This window comes from Eleginops maclovinus, chromosome 10 (assembly GCF_036324505.1).
Source record: "Eleginops maclovinus isolate JMC-PN-2008 ecotype Puerto Natales chromosome 10, JC_Emac_rtc_rv5, whole genome shotgun sequence".
NCBI lineage: Eukaryota > Metazoa > Chordata > Actinopteri > Perciformes > Eleginopidae > Eleginops > Eleginops maclovinus.
In genome coordinates this window covers 763,255-784,179 of record NC_086358.1, presented here as the reverse complement: position 1 = coordinate 784,179, position 20,925 = coordinate 763,255, and the positions used below count along the sequence as shown (strand labels likewise).

Sequence of the window (20,925 nt, the reverse complement as noted above, 5' to 3'; positions counted from 1 at the left end):
ATGTTTCATCACCGCTACGTCAGACTGACTCGTCGCTGCAGGGTCAACAAGCGTTTCCTCTCAGGACCAAATGTACAAACTCTACAGGAAGTTTAGAAACCTCAGGATTACTGCTGTTGCTAAAGTGTGACGCTTCTGCCTGCTGGTGTTTTCCACCGTCTCTGAAACACGATACGAGTCATCTGATGGAGAAGATGATTGGATGATTGGATGATTGGAGTATTTTTAATTAAACGTCTTTTCCAAAATCAAACCGTTCAATCAAACGTAAAGGTGCCATAGAATGGAAAACTGTATTTACCTTGGCATAGTTGAGTAAGGAGAGTTCGGTACATTGAACGGACATACCGTGAACCAGAAGAAGAAGATGTACTTTATTGATCCCTCACAGGGGAAGGTCTTTCCCCACCCTGTAGTGTTCACACACAGCACACACAGATGATATACACGCACAGACACAACCACACGCATGCAGGAGAGGTGGCAGAGCAGGGAGGCTGCCAGGTACCCGGCGCCGGCGAGCAGTTTCGGGGTTCGGTGCCTTGCTCAAGGGCACCTCGGCAGTGCCTTAGGAGGAGACCTGGCACCTGTCCATCTACCAGCTCACTCCATTTCTCTGGTCCAATCGGGACGTGAACCGGCGACCCTTTGGACCCAAGTCCAACCCCTGCAGACTAAGCCACTGCCGCCAAACACCATTGAATCCTCCTTCAGGTGCAAATCATGAATATGCATACCACAGCGGTACAACGGGCGGATTACAACAATCAGAGAACCATTTCAAATACCAGGCAGGCTTTCTGTGGCACCTTTACGGTGTAAGTGACGTCCATGTGATGCTTGTGTGTGCTATCATGGGGAAATAAGGAGCATGGACTGAGATAAACAAGCGATCTCTACCAGATTTAAATATAAAAGGAAATCTTTTGTCTTTAATTTTTCACAATATTCTTGACATTTATTTAGTTGTTTTGATGAAATTACTGGTTAGTTTTTGCATTTTTAAAATGTATTTAGAGGTTTTTTTCTACATTGTACTTAAGCTGTTTGGAGTTCCTGTTTTTTATGAATTAAGGACATTCTATATATTTTACTATTCGTAATACCAATTTGTTCTTTAGCTTTCTCTGTACGTACTGTCACTGAATACTTAGACTGAGTTGTAATTTTAACCCATCCTATTTCAAATACATACATTTACAAAGCTGATGATCCTGCTGCCATATCCTCCCAAACCTTCCCCAGTAACATCTCATCACATAAACACAACGTGAAACCACTTTAAAGAAAACACCTGCAGATCCAGGAGGGCACATGTGGGACTCTCTGATCTCCTTCTGATGTTTTCACTGCTCTAATCCTGTGTGTGTGTGTGTGTGTGTGTGTGTGTGTGTGTGTGTGTGTGTGTGTGTGTGTGTGTGTGTGTGTGTGTGTGTGTGTGTGTGTGTGTGTGTGTGTGTGTGTGTGTGTGTGTGTGTGTGTGTGTGTGTGTGTGTGTGTGTGTCAGCAGGGATTAGTGAGTAAAGGTAAGCGTGTGTCTCTTCCCGTGAAGGCGGATTTCTATCCCTCCGTCCTCGGATGAACCTCCTCTTTCTCTCTCTCCCTTCACACACACACACACACACACCCCCACACATCGACACACACGTGCAGCCCTGACACAAAGTGTGTGTGTGTGTTTTCATTCGTGAGATGCCATTTCTCCCAGAGGACTCTGAGGGACTCCATGTCTCTGCTCTCCTGGTAAGCTCCTCCTCCTTTGTCTCTCTTTTATTTTCAGAATAGGACTCCTGAAGGAGCTGCGGGGGGGCTTTTGTTTTCTGCAGACGCCTCGTGCATGTGCTCAGTATGTGCTCAGTCATGCATGTGAAAGGGACATCCCAACGTGTATTATTGTTCTGCCATCAGCTCCTCCAGGGTTATCCTGTTACACTAACATGCACATTGGTCGGAGTGAGCTGGCTGAAAGATGCTGTTACCTTCTTTGTGCGTGTTTTCTGTACTGCAACCTTAACGTGATGGTCATAACATTCATGCATGTGCACATCTGTACATCATGCATGTTAACAGCTGCTGTAAAGGGACATACCAACATGTTTAGAAGAGTGTATTATTTGACCAGTGCTTCTCAGGGGGATTCAACTTACCGTAACTTAATATGCGTGCTGATCCGTGTGTGGTTAAACAGAGTACAAACGGTGCAGTAATCATCTTTTATGGGGCTTTTTGTTCTGATGCACACAAGTCCTCATGCATGTGCACATCTGTACATCACGCATGTTAGCGGCTGCTTTAAAGTCCGATACCGAACATTCAACAAAGGAAAGGAATTATTCCAGGGCTCTAACAGTCTGCAAACTGGTGCATGCAGCACAGTATTCTGGAGGGGAGTTTTCTATGTTTCTTTGCTATTTTTAAACTCCTGCCTCTCCATACCTTAATCCAACTTCACCAGAATGAATTTTGAGTCTGGTGGCGTGAGCTGCCGCAGCCTGCGCAGATAATCTGTCTGTTTGGGATCTGTGAAAACATCTGCTGCCCTCCCAGACAGGAAGTCTCTCACAGTTCGGTTTGGGGCGTTTGGGTTGTCCGTTCCCTCCGCCTGGACGCTCGTTAGATCTGTCTGCTGGAGGAAAGGTGAAGCGTTGAGGACGTTCTGTTTTCAGCTACAACACAACGCAGGATTTTGTGATCAGTTTGATCGCTCCCCTGTGTCTCTGAGTTTATTTGTGTGTAAATTGATTTTGATGCATTAATGAACCCCCCACAGAGGCCCTGAGGAGTGTGCCAGGGGCGGTCAGGTGTCTCAGGTGCGCTGTGGACAGGTGTGAGGATGAGGTGAAGGGTTTTGGACCCGGGGTAATCTCATTATGTGCTTACAGGCCTCAGCTGCTGTTGGGTCACCTTCAGTTTGTGTCCAGTGACCCACTTCCAAAATCTGGGTCATTAACCCCTCGTGCACCCTTTGAAGACGTGGTGTTCCCTCTCCTGCAGTTCTGAAGGCGTTAGTGCATGTCAATGGTCTGCAGAGGCCAGAATACCTGTGTTCCTCCAGAAGGAGTTTCTATCTTAAGTTGAAACTGATGAGAAACCTGATACTAAGTGTTTCTTGACTTTGGGAGCAATATTTAAGGCTTTCGGAAAGAAGTCAATGGTTTTCTGGATGTGTTTTTTGCTGTTATTCTGAAAAAGGTCTGAGGTTAACACGAGCTGGAGAGATTTTTTATCAGTAAAAGACAATAACTCCCCCACACCTTTTTCCTCAACCTGTCTCAGACAAAAAACTAATGAAGGAGTAATCCTAAAAACACTTTCCTGAGAAATACACCTCAATTAATTTCCCTTTTCCTTCCGTAGAAACGTATTTGTGTTCATAGGTGTGGTGGGGGGTATGGGGGGGTGTTTCCGGCCCTGCGAGGTCCAGCCTGTCTGACTCAGTGACGTCTGAGCAGAAACACAGTGTCAGTCTGCAGAGACCGGACCAGCAGACAGCAGCCGGATTACCTCCGTAATGCTCCTTTCATTTATTTGTAATCACTGTTTGTTTGGGCTGTTCAAGAGAGGGCACACTCCATCGGTCTGGGTGGGAGGACAATCAGAGCATCCTGGGATTAGAAATTGAGGAAGAGGAGGAGGAAGGTTTCTGATTCTGCCTTTGTGTTCTCTGCGTGTTGTCAGGACCATCATGGGCCCGCACGGCACCAACAGAGCTGTTCAGCGGCTGGAGTTTTGCAACTGCAAGAAGGGACTCGGTGAGCCTCAAACTGACCTCTGAGACCTCTGCTGCAGACTAATGGTTCTTAACGTGCGCAGGAACGTCTTTAGGCTGAAGTGTAGACAGAATACGTTTAGACATCTTTTCAGGTTTGGCTTGGTTTGTTTAATCTTAGTACACTTATGCAACTTGTATTAAAAAGTACCACGTTAACAAATAGTCTTTACTTTTCAAGTCAAGCAAAGAAAAGAGAGAGTCATTCTTAGTCGCTAACAAAACATGTATGTATCATGCTGGAAAATGTTTCCAAATCTTATAAAAAGTAGGGAAATAAAATGAGAAATTGCAAATGTAGAAATATTAAATAAATGTAAGAACATTTAAGAAATAGGAAAATGTAAGAAGGTGTAGGATAATGTAGGAAGATAACCTGTGCATCTCTGCTCAGGTGTGAAGATCATCGGGGGGTACAGAGATCTGACCGGAGAAGAGTTCGGGATCTACGTGAAGAGAGTCGTCGCCGGGGGGCTCGCCGCTCAGGATGGTAAAGGAGGGGTGTTATTATTTATACTAATATTATCCTAATCATTATGTCCTCCCTCCCTCTCTGTTCCAGGGCGCTTGAGGTCCGGTGACCTGATTGTTGACGTCAATAACATCAGTCTGATGGGCGTGACCAATGAGAGGTGAGTGCACCGAGTCTGAAACCACCTCTGAGTCCGAGGGATTCAGTGTGAACACTCATGGTCCCAGAGGATGCCCTTTAGGACTCCTGCCTCTTCCGTTTTATTTGTCAGTGCTTAATGTTTGAATCCTTATTATAAAGGGTCATCAACACAGGTGACAGATATTTCTTTGATGCTGTTTGAATGATACCATGTGGTGTTTGGGAATTTGGAAGATCATTTTGCACGACCCGAAGGTTGCAGTTGGTCGTATCTTTCTCCAGCTCGCCAACATCCTGAAAACATCCTGAGTAAAACACACAGGCATCAGTGAGAGGGAGTTGGCGTTATTTCAGGTGTGAGGTCATCATGGCCCTCTCATGGCGTCTGGCACCACCTAGTGGCAGTGTGCTGTAACAGCAGACGCTGTTTTCTTATTGGTCGGCTCAGGTCATGTGACTCATGGTTTCAATCAGGAAATGACTATGGCTGCAAGAGCTCTCCATGTGGTCGGACTTGAATTGATATACAGCGCATATTGTAGAATTTAGCAGGACCGTGTCTCTGTTACATTGTGTCCCCTAAACATGACGCTCCCACGGCGACTCTGTGAGGACCTCACCTCATTAACTTCTGTATTAACGACGTCCTCTTCCTGTCTGGCCTCTGATAGGGCGGTGGAGAACCTGAGGATGGCGTCGCTCTCCAATCACATGACGCTGCTGATCGCCAGAGACGAGGAGTCCAGGTGAGACAGAAACACTCGGGGGGGATTGAGAAAGGGTTTTGATTTACTTTGGCAATCAGGCAGAGAAAAGTGCAAGTTTCACCAAACTGAAAAAGGAACGTCAACACTCCACTCCTATTGGTTAGCGCTCCAACACATTGTACGTGATAGGCTAAGGGGGCGGGACAGCTCTAATCAACGGCCAGCTAACCAATCAGAGCAGACTGGGCTCTGGTTTCAGACAGAGGGTGAAAAGAGATGCAAAACGAAGATCTTTCTGAACATTAAAGCATGGATTCCTTCAGTGTGTTGAAGGTCAGCTTTCAGGAAACGTTCTCTGATTATTCCTCTTCCCTTCGGTCGTCCGAACACCAGCTGACGACCCAGCAGCAGGAACAGGTTGCTCTCCCGCAGCGTCTCCTGTTGACCCGAGGCGTGTCGGTGTTTTCATCGCTCTGTGTTTCAGACTCTGATCTGAGCGGAGCCGACAGGCTGCTGTCGCCGGGGTTTTTCAAACAGAGACACACTGTGACACAATCAGGACGCTGCTGTCCGTCCAGGACACACACACACACACACACACACACACACACACACACACACACACACACACACACACACACACACACACACACACACACACACACAGCAGGAGCACACTTTACCTCTGCAGGACAATCCACAGACTGCACACACACTGCTCTCTGACGTCGACCGAGGGTCAGCAACATGACCCCACAAATGCATCCTACCCTCAGTATGTCCAGTGTTCCTCCTCCTTTCTCTGACTGTAGGGAATACAGCATCTAGGAAAATGTACAGTATGATATCTCAAATCTATTTTGTAATTGGGACATTTGTGGAACATTTAGAAGATTAAAAAATAAAAATAAAAATAGCAGTAAATCTCTCAGATGTTTAAAAATGTAGGAAAAGGAATTAACATCAAGGCGCTTTGGGGAATACAATGGTTCCTGTCTGACTGTGGGAATGTATCGGAGAAATGCAGGAACATGCAGTACCTGAAATGTGGAAAAATAAAGGGAAATGTATGAAATGAGCAGATGTGATTCAGTGCAGAGGATGATTTCCCAGCTCACAGCGGTTTATAATATCATTATATAACCTGTGTGTGTGTGTGTGTGTGTGTGTGTGTGTGTGTGTGTGTGTGTGTGTGTGTGTGTGTGTGTGTGTGTGTGTGTGTGTGTGTGTAAGCAGCTTTGTGTCGACACGTCAGGTTTTCACCTCGCAGCTCGACCTCTACTGTTGTTTTTGTTTCACACTCTCAAATAAATTCTGAGTAAATTACGATATTAATGTGCAGCTGCTGCGAGGATTTACCGCCGCCGCTGCGAGGACAACAACTGAAGGAAACAGCGCAGAGTGTAACGACGGAGCGGGGACATGTCTCCATGCTCTAATGTTCAGAAAGCTCTGTATTTCTCTCAGACTGCCTGTGCTGCAGCACCTCTTTTCACCCTCTGTCTGAAACCAGAGCCCAGGCTGCTGTGACTGGTCAGCTGGCCGCCTCTGTTCTGATTGGTCAACCAGCTTAGAGAGGTCCCGCCCCTTAGCCTATCAAATAGAATGTGTTGGAGCGATAGCCAATAGGAGCGGGAGTGTTCCATAGTGATGTCACTATGGGGAGTGTGACGGAGAGGAACCCCCTCTGGAGGGAACACAGGTATTTTACGCTTTACAGACCATTGACATGCACCTACAGCAGAGGAACACCACAGAAGAAGAATAGGGTCTCGTGAGTAAATAATGATGTTCCCTCTGCAGCCAGGAGGGGGAGACAGACACTCAGACATGTGCTTCATGGAATCACCATGGAAAAGAAAGCAGTGTTTACTCTGCAGGTAGAGTCAGAGTTCAAGAAGAATTTATTTATATTTACAATTTTAACAATATATATATTATTAAAATATATATTATTAATAATATATATTTTAATAATATATATTATTAATAATATATATTATTAAAATATATATTATTAATAATATATATTTTAATAATATATATTATTAATATATATTATTAATAATATATATTAATAATATATATTATTAATATATATATATATATATATATTATTAATATATATATATATATATATATATTAATAATATATATATATATATATATTATTAATATATATAAATATATATATATTATTAATATATATATATTTTAATAGTATATATATATTAATAATATATATTCATAATCCTAAATAACTATGTAAACAAAGCCTAACATCAAACCAGGTGAAGTACAGGCCAGAAACATGTATACTTTGCTGTTGGTTTGATGCACAACATGTACGAGGTATTTTCACATTATGATTCAAACGCTTTCTCTCCAGTTCAGGGTTTAATGATTCTTTGTGAATTTCCCAAAATGATTTTCATTTATTTGTTCTGTTTCTGGGTTTCTGTCAGGAGGGAGTTTGGAGAGCTGATGGAAAAATACGGATCCAATAATATCTCCTCTTCAGGACCCATGTCTCCCACACAGACCGCCACAGGTAACACACACACACACACACACACACACACACACACACACACACACACACACACACACACAAAGACTAACGTATAAAGCAGAAGAAGTGAATACTGTACAAAATGTCCTCTGTTCTGCAGAAATGCTTTTTTTTCATTTTCACTTTTTCCAAATAAATTAGACTTTTGCAAACGTCTCTCTCTCTCCTCATTATTCTGACTCCTTCTTCATGTGGCAATACTCATCTTCTTTTTGTCTCCCAAATCTTTTCCTTTTGATTTTCTTTTCCAACTTCAATTTTCAAATATCCACTTTTAACATTTCTGATTATTTTAAATTAATTTATTAAAATGATCACTTTTTCTTCTAAATTCTGAGGATCAGCTGTTCCTCTTCTCTGTCAGCGGATAGGCTAATACTTTAAGACTGAGTCTATACGTGATTGTGCTTACTTTGCAAAAAATGGCCCTTTGTGTCCCCAGAGTCTGAACTGTGTCAACACGTCCTTACAAACATGTCGTCTGCTTTTTAAATTCTCCTCATTTCTTCTGAAATTGTCGTGAAGTTTTAAACCTCATTTTGAATTTGAATTTTGAAAGCTCTTTGTATGTGTCCTCTGACTTTACAGAACTGCTCCCCTTTGCAAAATAATGAACCCCCTCTAAATCAATAATCCCAGTAATCGTGTCTTTATGAAACCCTCCCGAAGTGTCCCTGCAAGGATTCAAATGAGCCCCCGCAGACAGGAACACAGGACAAACTCACCAAGCCTTTATATTCAGTGATGTCCTTAAAGGGGCCTCTGACCCTCTTTCCCATCATCCTTCACTCTCTGTTTCCTCTTCTTCGTTAGTGTCAGGGAGGCTGACGGACACGGCCTCCTCCTCCTCTTCCTCCCGGTCGGAGAGTCCTCAGCTGCTGAGTCCTAAAGAGGGGGTCACGGCCCCCCCACACAGCACCACGCTGCCCCTCCACAACGTGCACAACCCCCCGCACGCCTTCAGGTAGGAAGCAGCTTCATTTCCACAAACTTCCCCATCTTTTGTTCATTGTTATTGACTCTCCTTGCAGTGACAGTGGGATCCAGCTGATCTGCGTTTCCAAGGGAACAGGCTTGGGGCTCGTCATCAGGGGCGGAGCTAACCGTGTCGATGGACCAATGGTGTTCATCCAGGAAGTGGTTCCTGGAGGAGACGCCCACAAGGTTAGCTATTTCTTGTTTTTTTATTTAGCACTTCATAACGTATCTAAATCCATTCATTCAAATAATTCAGAAATAGCATTTCATTTAGATTTTAGCTTTGTTGATGAATATTATTTGGAAAGATCTCCATCTCTACGTCCAACATGTACCACGGTGTTCAGGACGGGCGTCTGCAGGCCGGGGATCAGCTGGTCTCCATCAACAAAGAGTCTCTGATCGGAGTCACGTACGAGGAGGCGAGGAGCGTCCTGACCCGGACCAAACTCAGGTAGAAAACACTTCATACTTTAACTCAAATCAAACACAGAGCAGCTTCTAAAATAGAGCCCAAACGGACCCCCCTGTCCCGTGGTTCAGACCAGACCCCACGGTGGAGATCGCCTTCATCCGGCGCCACTCCTCCTCCGACTCGTCCTCTGGACTCCACAGCCCCGTCTCCCAGCAGGGGTCGGCGGGAGGATCCGTACCCCAGCAGAGGGCCTCGCTGCTGGGAGCCTCAGGGGCCCCGGGCTCCAGGATCACCTCCAGCAGACACCCGGCCTGCGAGATTCTGCCGGCCGTCAGCGTCACTCAGGTGAGGCACACCGGGGTTAATGGTGGAGGTTTGGGAACACACACACACACACACACACACACACACACACACACACACACACACACACACACACTCACTCACACACACTCTTTGTTAATGTGTGTAGGTGAGAGTTCCTGCAGTGAGAGCCGAGGCGACGCCAGAGAGCGACAGCAGCACAGAGACAAACCCTGGTATTTACTTATCATTATTTAATCACTTACAAATGAATGTACTTGCATAATAATAATAATAACAACAACAACAACAATAACAATAACAATAACAACAATAATAATAAATACATTTTTAAACCAATTAAAATAATAACATTGATAATAGCAGATTCAAACGGAGAGAGCTAATCAACAATATCCAAAAACAGCAAGGCAAGTGTATTTATATAGCACCTTTCAACACACGGCCATTCAAAGTGCTTTACAAACAGGAAAGACATTAAGAGCGTTAAAAACTGGTGCAGCAGAAACACGTTACAGAAGGCTTTCAAAAACAGTCATTTAAGAGCAAAGGTGATGAGATAAACTCAACCGCAGTAAAGTCTCAGTGCAGTGTGAGGTCAGACAGCTCTCTAAAAGCAGCGGCAAAAAGAAGTGTTTCCAGCCTGGATGTAGAAGCAGTAAGAGCAGCAGCGGACCTGCAGGGTTCTGGGAGATTGTTCCAGATACTTGGAGCATGGTAACTGAACGCTGCTTCTCCGTGTTTAGTTCTAACTCCGGGGACCTGGATTGATTTGGTCCCCTCTCTCAGTGTAAAGACCTCAGAACTGGACTGATGTGGTCCCCTCTCTCAGTGTAAAGACCTCAGACCTGGACTGATGTGGTCCCCTCTCTCAGAGTAAAGACCTCAGACCTGGACTGATGTGGTCCCCTCTCTCAGTGTAAAGACCTCAGACCTGGACTGATATGATCCCCTCTCTCAGAGTAAAGACCTCAGACCTGGACTGATGTGGTCCCCTCTCTCAGTGTTAGTGAGGACTCAGCTGCAGCTTCCTAACAGATGTTTTAGAGACCTGTAGAGACACCGTTACAGTAGTCCAGTCTACTGAAGATGAAAGCATGGACACGTTTTTCCAGATCCTGCTGTGACATCAGTCCTTTAATCCTAGATCTGTTCTTCAGGTGATAGCAGGCGGACTCAGGGACTGTTTTAATGTGACTGTTGAAGTTCAGGTCAGAGTCCGGGACTACACCTGGGTTTGTGGCGTTAGCGGTTATTCTGAACATTGCTGACTGAAGCTCAGAACTGACTTTCTGGCGTTCCTCCTTCGCTGCAAAAACAATGACCTCAGTTTTGTCTGTTTAATTGGAGAAAGTTCTGACTCATCCAGTCATTGATTGGTTCAGTGCTCTTACTGTGTTTGAATTGGAGCATAGTCTCCTGGTGAAATGGTAATGTAAATGTGTGTATCGTCTGCAGAGCTATGGTAACTTGTTTTGTTGCTTTTCATTATCTGAGCCAGTGGAAGCATGTAGATGTTAAAGAGAAGAGGCCCCAAGATGGAGCCTTGAGGAACCCCACATGTCATAATTGTCAGCTCTGATGTGTCGCTGCCTATAGAGACCAAGTGTTTCCTGTCCTTTAGGTCGGATTCAAACCAATTTAGAACTGCTGCCCAAAGTCCCGACCAGTTTTCTAGTCGGTCTAGTAATATGTTGTGGTCAACAGTGTGGAATGCAGCGCTGAGATCAAATAATACTAACACTGAGATTGTGCCACTGTCAGTAGATCATAAAGAAATACCTGAAAGAAAATTAAGAATCATTTCATAATTTCCTAAAAATACAATATAAAAGACATTCAGTTATAATATCATCTGTAACAATAACACCAATTATTTTCAGCGACAGGGGAATGGAAACAGCTCAACCAAACACCACCCGTAAGGTGGTGTTTGGAGAGGAAGGTGTGTGGACTTTTTATTTGTACATGAAGAAGATATTTGCTGTTTTGGGTTTTTAATAATAATGTTTGTGTTGCAGAGCCTCCTCACAGGAAGCTTCCGCTCAGAACAAACCGGCGCCTCAAAGTGGACAAGCTGGAGCAGGTCTGAGATGACTTCTTTATTTTGAGTATTCTTTGGCATCTAAAGAAATACAACTCTAAAAAATACAAAAGATTTTATTATTTATTTGAATTATTAATATATAGTTTTGTATTATTTTATATGTTTTTACATTATTATTATTATTATTGTTTGTTGTTGTTGTTGTTGTTGTTGTTGTTGTTATATTGGCTGCTGGGTGATGTCAGCAGCACTCCGAGGTCACCCTCTGCCTCAGGCCTCGGTTTTTTCTGTCCTCTGAAAACTCTTCCTCCAAACCTGCTGATTGTTCTGTTTGTAATTGAATGATATATTTGATTCTTCCTGGTCTGAGTGTCTGAGTGTCTGAGTGTCTGAGTGTCTGAGTGTCTGAGTGTCTGAGTGTCTGAGTGTCTTAGTGTCTGAGTGTCTGAGTGTCTGTGTCTGAGTCTGTACATATAATATCATATTTACTTTATATATTTGTCTATAAATATATTAAACAACATTATTTAATTCCACCCTTGGAGCAGAAATTCAGAGGATTTTATTGGAGAGTGACAGCATGCATGTGGTCGATGCCACCGCTGTGTATTGATGTGTGTGTGTGCGTGTGTGTGTGTGTGTGTGTGTGTGTGCATGAGAGCAGGCTCTGTGTGTGTTGGGTCTGCAGCTCTCAGTCTCTCAGCAGCAGATCCTCCTCTGCAGACTGAGGGCGGACGCTGGAGGAACCGTGGCCTTCACAGGTAACACTTCCCCCTTAAAGTGACCCTTAAATCCCCCTTAAGTTTACCCTTTACAGATCTATATTTACCCATTTACCTCCTCTCCTGCTCCTGTGAGATGTGTCGAGCCCCCCCCCCTCTTTTAGGATGTTTTGCATATCTTTGGAACTTCATTGTCTTTTAGTCGTTTTGTCTGAAATCTGAGTTTCCTAGCATCACGGTTTGGTCATTTTCTGTCCCTTTGCAGACATTTAGCATCTTTTTCTGTTCTGTTTCTTAGTTTGTCTCATTTTGTTCTGCATCAGATTTAGTCTCTCTTGGTTCTTTTGCAGTGCGTTTGTATGTTTTAGGTCCAGTTTTGGATTTTCTTCTTGGTTGTTTCTCTGCTTATTTGAAATGTTTGGATCTTTCTGGTTGGACTCTTTCTCTGCGCTAGTTTTGCGTTGCCTCACATGCCTTTTGCAGTTGTTCTTGGCTGGATTCTGTCTATTTGTGGTTGCTTCTGCATCTGTGTTTGCTGTGCGTAATATGTTTTGGCTTAAAACCCGTGCAATAAGACCTCTACATATTTGTGAAACTTGTGTTTGTGTGTGTGCAGACTTTGAGAGTCAGGTGCGGGATCTGTTCAGGTCTCAGCTGGAGGACTCAAGCTTCTCGTCTGAAGATCTGTCTGCTCTGTTGGAGTCGCCAAATTCACGGGTACGAGATCGCTGCAGAATAAAGAAATGATGCAGAAAAACTAAAAAACTTCATGAGAATTGGGGGAATATTTAAGCATTTCATAAAGGTAGTAGTATCTAGTGTGTTCAGCAGATAGTGACCCACTGTGAGCTGTTTCACATCGACCCTCATCGATCTGTTGCTGGGTGAAGCGTCCGTCAGAAGCACGCAGAGATGTATCCTCTGCCGGGTCACAGGGTCTCAGATTATCAATCACAGCCTGAGAGAAACCACTCTGCATGCTCTTATTCTGAAAAGCAGTCAGAAAGACAATACTCTTTATGCTCTTATTTTGAAAAGCAACTCTCACTGCCTGAGAAAATATATAAAATAACTTATTGATTAAATGAAGTGTGTGTGTGTGTGTGTGTGTGTGTGTGTGTGTGTGTGTGTGTGTGTGTGTGTGTGTGTGTGTGTGTGTGTGTGTGTGTGTGTGTGTGTAGACATCTAGGTCGGACTCGGAGGATCTGGAAGAGATGGAGAGGCTGAGGAAGGAACACATCGAGGCTCTGAGGGAAATCAAGAGGCTGCAGGTAACACACACACACACACACACACACGTATATGGGAATGTATATGTTTTCCCATTTACTTCTTTGCACACTTCCCTTTGACTCCCCCCCCCCCCCCCATCAGGAGCAGCTGGGGGAGTCTCAGAGGGTCCACCATCAGACAGAGGAGGAGCTCAGTAAAGTTAAACAGGTGAGCCTGAAAATAAATCTGAACCTGTGGAGTTTAAACAGTGTGTGGGCTTCTGGAGCAGGTGAGGCTGCACACACACCTCCTGCAGGAGTGTGTGAGATCTTTCTGTGTTTGTTGTGACTCAGAGCTCCCTCCCACTCCCGCCTCCTCCCAACTCTCATCCTGTTGCATAAAGAGATCGATATCTGGGTTTAGACTCAGCAGCAGCAAACACTCGCTCCCTTCGCTGGCTTACATTTAAAATTCTGAGTTCCATGTCCTGCGTTTCCTCACTTCCGGTCCCCTGGTCTGGAGGTGGAGGGTTTTCTGAATGTGTTTTTGGTTCTTATCCTGAAAAAGGTCTGAAGAGGTTTTAAATACCCCACTGGTTTATTTAAAAACGGAGGCTGCTTACAAGTGTTTAAATGAAACGACTAAACATCAAAGTGGACTGCTACTTGGAGAGGTCCCAGTTCACCTCCTAGGCCCTGCTGTGGTGCCCTTGAGCAAGGCACCGGAGACCTCCAATCCCCCCTCCCCATTGCTCCCCGGGCGCTGCACAATAGCTGCCCACTGCTCCCAGTACTACGATGGGTTAAATGCAGAGGACCAATTTCACTGTGTGCTCTGCTGTGTGCATGTATGGGACAATAAGAGGGTTTCATCCTCCGATTCTATCATGAAGCCCAACATTAGCCTCCTATAGCTTAGCGGTGGTGACGTGGAGTCATGTGACCGTGCTGTAGTTTCTTTATAGCCCAACATTAGCCTCCTTTAGCTTAGCAGTGGTGACGTGAAGTCATGTGACCGCGCTGTAGTTCCTTTATAGCCCAACATTAGCCTCCTTTAGCTTAGCGGTGGAGACGTGAAGTCATGTGACCGTGCTGTAGTTCCTTTATAGCCCAACATTAGCCGCCTTTAGCTTAGCGGTGGAGACGTGAAGTCATGTGACCGCGCTGTAGTTCCTTTATAGCCCAACATTAGCCTCCTTTAGCTTAGCGGTGGAGACGTGAAGTCATGTGACCGTGCTGTAGTTCCTTTATAGCCCAACATTAGCCGCCTTTAGCTTAGCGGTGGAGACGTGAAGTCATGTGACCGTGCTGTAGTTCCTTTATAGCCCAACATTAGCCTCCTTTAGCTTAGCGGTGGTGACGTGAAGTCATGTGACCGTGCTGTAGTTCCTTTATAGCCCAACATTAGCCTCCTTTAGCTTAGCGGTGGTGACGTGAAGTCATGTGACCGTGCTGTAGTTCCTTTATAGCCCAACATTAGCGTTCTTTAGCTTAGCGGTGGTGACGTGAAGTCATGTGACCGTGCTGTAGTTCCTTTATAGCCCAACATTAGCCTCCTTTAGCTTAGCGGTGGTGACGTGAAGTCATGTGACCGTGCTGTAGTTCCTTTATAGCCCAACATTAGCCACCTTTAGCTTAGCGGTGGTGACGTGAAGTCATGTGACCGTGCTGTAGTTCCTTTATAGCCCAACATTAGCGTTCTTTAGCTTAGCGGTGGTGACGTGAAGTCATGTGACCGTGCTGTAGTTCCTTTATAGCCCAACATTAGCCTCCTTTAGCTTAGCGGTGGTGACGTGAAGTCATGTGACCGTGCTGTAGTTCCTTTATAGCCCAACATTAGCCACCTTTAGCTTAGCGGTGGTGACGTGAAGTCATGTGACCGTGCTGTAGTTCCTTTATAGCCCAACATTAGCCTCCTTTAGCTTAGCGGTGGTGACGTGAAGTCATGTGACCGTGCTGTAGTTCCTTTATAGCCCAACATTAGCCTCCTTTAGCTTAGCGGTGGTGACGTGGAGTCATGTGATTTTTCTCAGATTTAGCCTTTTTTCATAATGTGAGATATTTTCCTGAATTGTAGAATCTGTATATTCTGAATGTGTCTTCATTGTTGTAATAATGCTGAGTCATTGTCCTTCAGCACAAAACCACCAGCTCACTTTATGTGTACAGTAACCCTTTGCTACCGCTGAGGATCACTTTACTGTCTGCAGTGTTTGTTTCATGGCTGAGGGTTAGAGTGACTGGTGTACAGGAGCCTATAGTACTGGGAGAGGCTGTTCCCAGTTAACCGGTAACTCTGGTGTCTCTTTCTGTCGTAACTTCATCGCACAGATTATTTTCTGCAATAATCCAAAAGAAATCCCATTGCACCAGGGAGACGCTTCTGTGGTGGTCCCTGAAGGCAGCGTCTCCCCAAACCGCTCTGTGTTGGTCCATGCTGTGACGCTGGATGTTTCTCCACAGGAAGTGAAGCTCATGTCGGAGGAGAGTCGGGCCCTCCGGACTCGGGTCCAGCTAGCGGAGGCGGCGCAGAAGCAGGCGAGGGGGATGGAGATGGACTACGAGGAGGTGATCCATCTTCTGGAGGCCGAGATCGCAGAGCTCAAGACTCTGAGGGCGGAGCAGCCGGGGATCCCGACCAATAAGGTGACAGACCACTGGGTTACTGGGATAGGTCCAACAGATAAGGTGACAGACGGGACAAAACTGTCTTTGGGATTCGTATTACAGACATTACATCATCATCAGTGAATCTGGGTCAGGGTCTTTGCTCGGTGTCTTTCAGTAACGTCTCCTTCCTTAAGTAAGGTTATTGTTGTAGAAATCTGTCCAGCAACCTGCAGGTCAGCAGATCTGCGGAGAGAAAGACGCTGTGCTGTCATATAATGAGTCGGCTAAAAACCAAATGCTGACTCAGGCTTTTGTGACCGTGTCCAAATATGAAATGCACGTACTCATTTATTTCTAATGCTGTTATGGGATGGGAGAACAGAGAGGTCATGCATTACAGAATAAATGTTTTTTGTAAATCCCAGGACGACGCAGAGGATCTGAAGAAGAAAGTGGCCGTCCTCGAGTGTCAACTACGGAAGAGCGAAGCGACCAAGAAGGGCTTCGAGCTGTCCACGGGGAAACTGCTGAGCTTCGTCGAGGTTGAGAGTCAAACCTTCAATCTTTAATTATCTGTGTGTGTGTGTGTGTGTGTGTGTGTGTGTTTGAGATATATTTTCAGTTAATAACAAAAGTCCCTGTCACAAGCATTTTGTTTTTCTACAGAACGTTCAAGAGTTCCTGCTGGAGAGTCATGCACCAATAAAGAGCTGCAGGTAGTGTGTGTGTGTGTGTGTGTGTGTGTGTGTGTGTGTGTGTGTGTGTGTGTGTGTGTGTGTGTGTGTGTGTGTGTGTGTGTGTGTGTGTGTGTGTGTGTGTGTGTGTGTGTGTGTGTGTGTGTGTGTGTGTGTGTGTGTGTGTGTGTGTGTGTGTGTGTGTGTGTGTGTGTGTGTGTGTGTGTGTGTGTGTGTGTGTGTGTGTGTGTGTGTGTCTGTGTCTGAACTGGGCTAATGGGCTCTGCTCTCTGCAGGATCTCTCATTATGTGACTCCAACAGTGGTGTCTGGGTCACACACACACACACACACACACACACATCTGGTGGTCCAGCTTGGCCCACTTCGGCCCAGGTGGGGCACGGTTAGCTTTCGTTAGTGGCCTCCTGCAGAGTGCAGTTATTGTCACTATTATCACTCAAGGGAACAGCAGAAGAAGACAGACAGGACATTTCACGATAACACCTGCAGCTGTATGTCCCTCACCTGTCTGTCTCTCGTCCTGTAGCTGTGTGTAGTCTCTCACCTGTCTGTCTCTCGTCCTGCTCTCACCTGTCTGTCTCTCGTCCTGTAGCTGTGTGTAGTCTCTCACCTGTCTGTCTCTCGTCCTGCTCTCACCTGTCTGTCTCTCGTCCTGTAGCTGTGTGTAGTCTCTCACCTGTCCGTCTCTCGTCCTGCTCTCACCTGTCCGTCTCTCATCCTGTAGTCCCTCACCTGTCTGTCTCTCGTCCTGTAGCTGTGTGTAGTCTCTCACCTGTCCGTCTCTCGTCCTGCTCTCACCTGTCCGGCTCTCATCCTGCTCTCACCTGTCCGTCTATCATCCTGTAGTCCCTCACCTGTCTGTCTCTCGTCCTGTAGCTGTGTGTAGTCTCTCACCTGTCCGTCTCTCGTCCTGCTCTCACCTGTCCGGCTCTCATCCTGTAGTCCCTCACATGTCTGTCTCTCGTCCTGTAGCTGTGTGTAGTCTCTCACCTGTCCTCACCTGTCCGTCTCTTATCCTGCAGCTCCGGGGACGTAAAGGTCAGCGCGGCGTCTCAAGGCATGGCCCCCCGCTACAGGAAGACCCCCTGGACGGCGCTGACGCTGGCTCAGGAGGCCAAGGAGCTGGCCCGGACGGTGCGGGCCCTCCTGGAGGTGGACTGTAAGTGATCTGCTCGCCGCCCCCAGCATGCCCTCCTCCCTGCATGAACCCCCCCGGATGGACCTGAAGTGAACCTGCTGCTGAGGCTAACTGTCCTCCCCGTTTCAGTGCTGACCTTCTAGAGGATTCGTCTCTCTGCAGGACGTCTGCAGGACGACAGCCCCCCTCACCTCCTCAGACCCTCAGCTCCTGTAGCTCTGGACTCCGGCTCCTCTGCATGACCCTCTGTCCAAACAGTTCCCCACGCTCTCTGTCCTGAGTCCAGCAGCAGTTCCTCTAGCTTTAGAGCTGCAGTGTTCTGAAGCATAGCGTGAAACCTCATCTTTTGAGAGACTTGCCGTAGGTCTACGGGTCACACCGTAAGGAAGTGGACTTTATTGAAGTTTGACTTTTTGCACATTGGCCAGTTTGAGACGCAGTGCGAGTTTACCTCCAGGCTCGGATCCACCTGGATCAGCAGGTCTTACCTCTGCTAACCTCTGGTTCAATGAACTGTGTTTTAATACAGACGACTCACTCACTGTGCTTCTGTTTGACCGAGCTAAAACAAGACAAGACACGAGGACCACATACATTTAAAATAAAACTGAAATCGTGAATCCGTTGGACCATCAATCCAAACATCCAAAAAGGTCTGCCAACTCCAGAGCCGCGTATTTGGAAGAGACATGCAGATGAAACCTTCTGTGTTTAGGGGTTGTTGCATATCTTCCAGGGGAACAACAGGTCGGTGTGAGCAGCTTTTATTTTAGCAATTACAGCTGGTGCCAAAACGTTTGGATCGCAGACAAAGCTCCCCGAGCGTTGGTGAGGTCCTCTAGATTTCCCCCAGCCTCCGTCTCGTTAGCATCAACCAAACCTTCCTTTAACACGCGATATCAAACTTCACTTATGGTCTGCATTTACTGTTAGAAATAGGACCTGTAGCTGTCTGCCTCTCTGTGGTTAGCTGTCTCTTTGAGTCTCTGGATGCGCCTCCGTTTAGATTAGACCACAAATCAAAGACTAGAAGCATTATTACAAAGAGGAGGAATCCCAAAAGTATAAGTGAACCTCCAGAAACAAGGTCCTGAGGGACGGACAGGAACTCTAAGGGAGCCTCGATACTCCTACGGGAGTCTGACAGCAGCAGGGACTAAAGGACGGTCCAGCCTGATTGGACGCTTGCATGCTTGCATCATGTTTGGATTCTGCTGTTTGTCTTCTGTCTTTATCTGAGTAAATATTCTGAAACAACAGTCTGAGTTCTTCTTTGTCAAGAGGAGCTGCCATTTGAGGCTCAAACTGTGTATTATCTACTCTTTAATTCTGGATTTACTCACAGGCTAAAGCTGCAGGGGGACGGGTGTAACGGAATACAAACCGTTACAAGAAAGTAAACAAGTTTAAAGTGAACCGGAGTTTGGATGCCTCCTTGAACGCTCCAATACCAACGTCTTGTCACGTGATGATTACAGAACTGAAAGTGTGCAAAGTTGTTGTTTCAATATATTAAAGAGGGAGGTTTGTGCAGAAATGTACTCTTAGTGTCTGCAACCATTGCAACCATTGCAACCATTGCAACATGCTGAGTGGATCCAGTGTGCAGAGAGAGTCGTTCCTGCAGATCAGCAGCATTAAAACGTCTGGTTTTTGTTTCAGGTTCTTGGGGCCTTTTATGTGTTGATTGACAGCTGACAGATTAAGGGCAGGAATGATCTCTGATGTTTGGGACAACACAACACACTGAAAGACATCACGGCGAGCAGAATAACGGCTCCGAAGTGTGTGTGTGTGTGTGTGTGTGTGTGTGTGTGTGTGTGTGTGTGTGTGTGTGTGTGTGTGTGTGTGTGTGTGTGTGTGTGTGTGTGTGTGTGTGTGTGTGTGTGTGTGTGTGTGTGTGTGTGTGTGTGTGTGTGTGTGTGTGTGTGTGTGTGTGTGTGTGTGTGTGAGATGGTAAAGAACAGGTACATATTAATTGTAAAAGTTGAAACGTAATTATAAAATACTTCCATGGTTTTAAAAAGGTAGGAATTAAATATACATAAATGATCATCATTATATAACTGGGTGGCAAAAATAAGGAACAGAGTAAAAATAAATCATTGTAATTGAAATAATAAATAAGACATTATTAGAAGGGAGAAGTCAAATAAATAATGATTACAAATTGAGTAATGATAAGTAAATAACAAATAAATAAATAATAATTATTGTTATTTTGGTTAACTACATGGTTACTACCATTAGTCTGGTATAATACCTCTCCAACCTGCTTCCTGCTGATTGATCCTTCACAATAAAAGCCTCTGAGTTTCTCATTGAATGAGTCATCTCTCATTAGTTTAGAAAGTGGAGGAAAGCTGCAGAGATATCTGACCGCTGCACGTTCAGAGACAGATCCACTCTGTTTCTGCTGCAGGTAAAAACACAACTGAAGACAGATTCATCTTCATTTGTAGCTTCAAGATAAATTAGAAAAGCAGTCGGAATATGATTTGGCTACAGAGCATTTATAGATGGATTACTTGTGAATTCAACTGGTTAGGTATAGAGCCCTCATATGAACAGAGATGCATTAAAATAAGCTTCATAGAGAAAAGTACCAACTAAAATGTAAAAGCCCTTTTATTAAATGATTGGCTGCAACTTTCAAACATGTTGAACTGCTTTTACTTAGTAATTATATTAAACTGTGCTGAAATATTGTGTGTGAGGATGTGCCGCGGTGGTGAGAAAGGGTCTCTGCATTATGAGGAGCAAATGTTTTAATATTTAGGAGCGACTGAGGTGAAACCATGAGGCTAAATCAGGACGACAGAACGGAAACTCCAGCTGAGAGCCGGCGTGTGTGTGTGTGTGTGTGTGTGTGTGTGTGTGTGTGTGTGTGTGTGTGTGTGTGTGTGTGTGTGTGTGTGTGTGTGTGTGTGTGTGTGTGTGTGTGTGTGTGTGTGTGTGTGTGTGTGTGTGTGAGAGAGAGAGATATTAATGCAGCTCAGTGAATCAGAGTGTGTATCACGCAGTGTGTTAAGCACCTCTGGCTCTGTACCTGCAGGACGTTACATAAAATATGAAAAATATTGGGAAGCTGTTATGCTCTGTTGTGATTGGTCAACCACTTA

At 45.3% G+C, this 20,925-nt stretch overlaps 1 protein-coding gene across 4 annotated transcripts; it reads left to right on the top strand.

Moving 5' to 3' along the window:
- Window positions 1-1,520: 1,520 nt before the first annotated feature.
- stxbp4 (syntaxin binding protein 4) lies at window positions 1,521-19,062 on the top strand. 4 transcript variants are annotated; one of them, XM_063892623.1, is made up of 21 exons: window positions 1,521-1,743; window positions 3,679-3,752; window positions 4,164-4,259; window positions 4,332-4,401; window positions 5,054-5,128; window positions 7,555-7,640; window positions 8,475-8,625; window positions 8,693-8,825; window positions 8,987-9,093; window positions 9,183-9,399; window positions 9,527-9,593; window positions 11,400-11,464; window positions 12,090-12,186; window positions 12,764-12,864; window positions 13,329-13,418; window positions 13,522-13,587; window positions 15,822-16,004; window positions 16,394-16,510; window positions 16,635-16,684; window positions 17,688-17,824; window positions 17,933-19,062. In XM_063892623.1, the coding sequence occupies exons 1-21, from the start codon at window positions 1,727-1,729 to the stop codon at window positions 17,944-17,946; spliced, it is 2,013 nt and encodes a 670-aa protein (XP_063748693.1). In that variant the 5' UTR covers window positions 1,521-1,726; the 3' UTR covers window positions 17,947-19,062. The 4 variants fall into 4 exon arrangements, with proteins under 4 accessions (XP_063748693.1, XP_063748691.1, XP_063748692.1 ...); XM_063892622.1 differs by lacking the exon at window positions 16,635-16,684 and adding an exon at window positions 3,358-3,508 and having other exon boundaries at window positions 1,564-1,743; XM_063892621.1 differs by lacking the exon at window positions 16,635-16,684.
- Window positions 19,063-20,925: the final 1,863 nt, after the last annotated feature.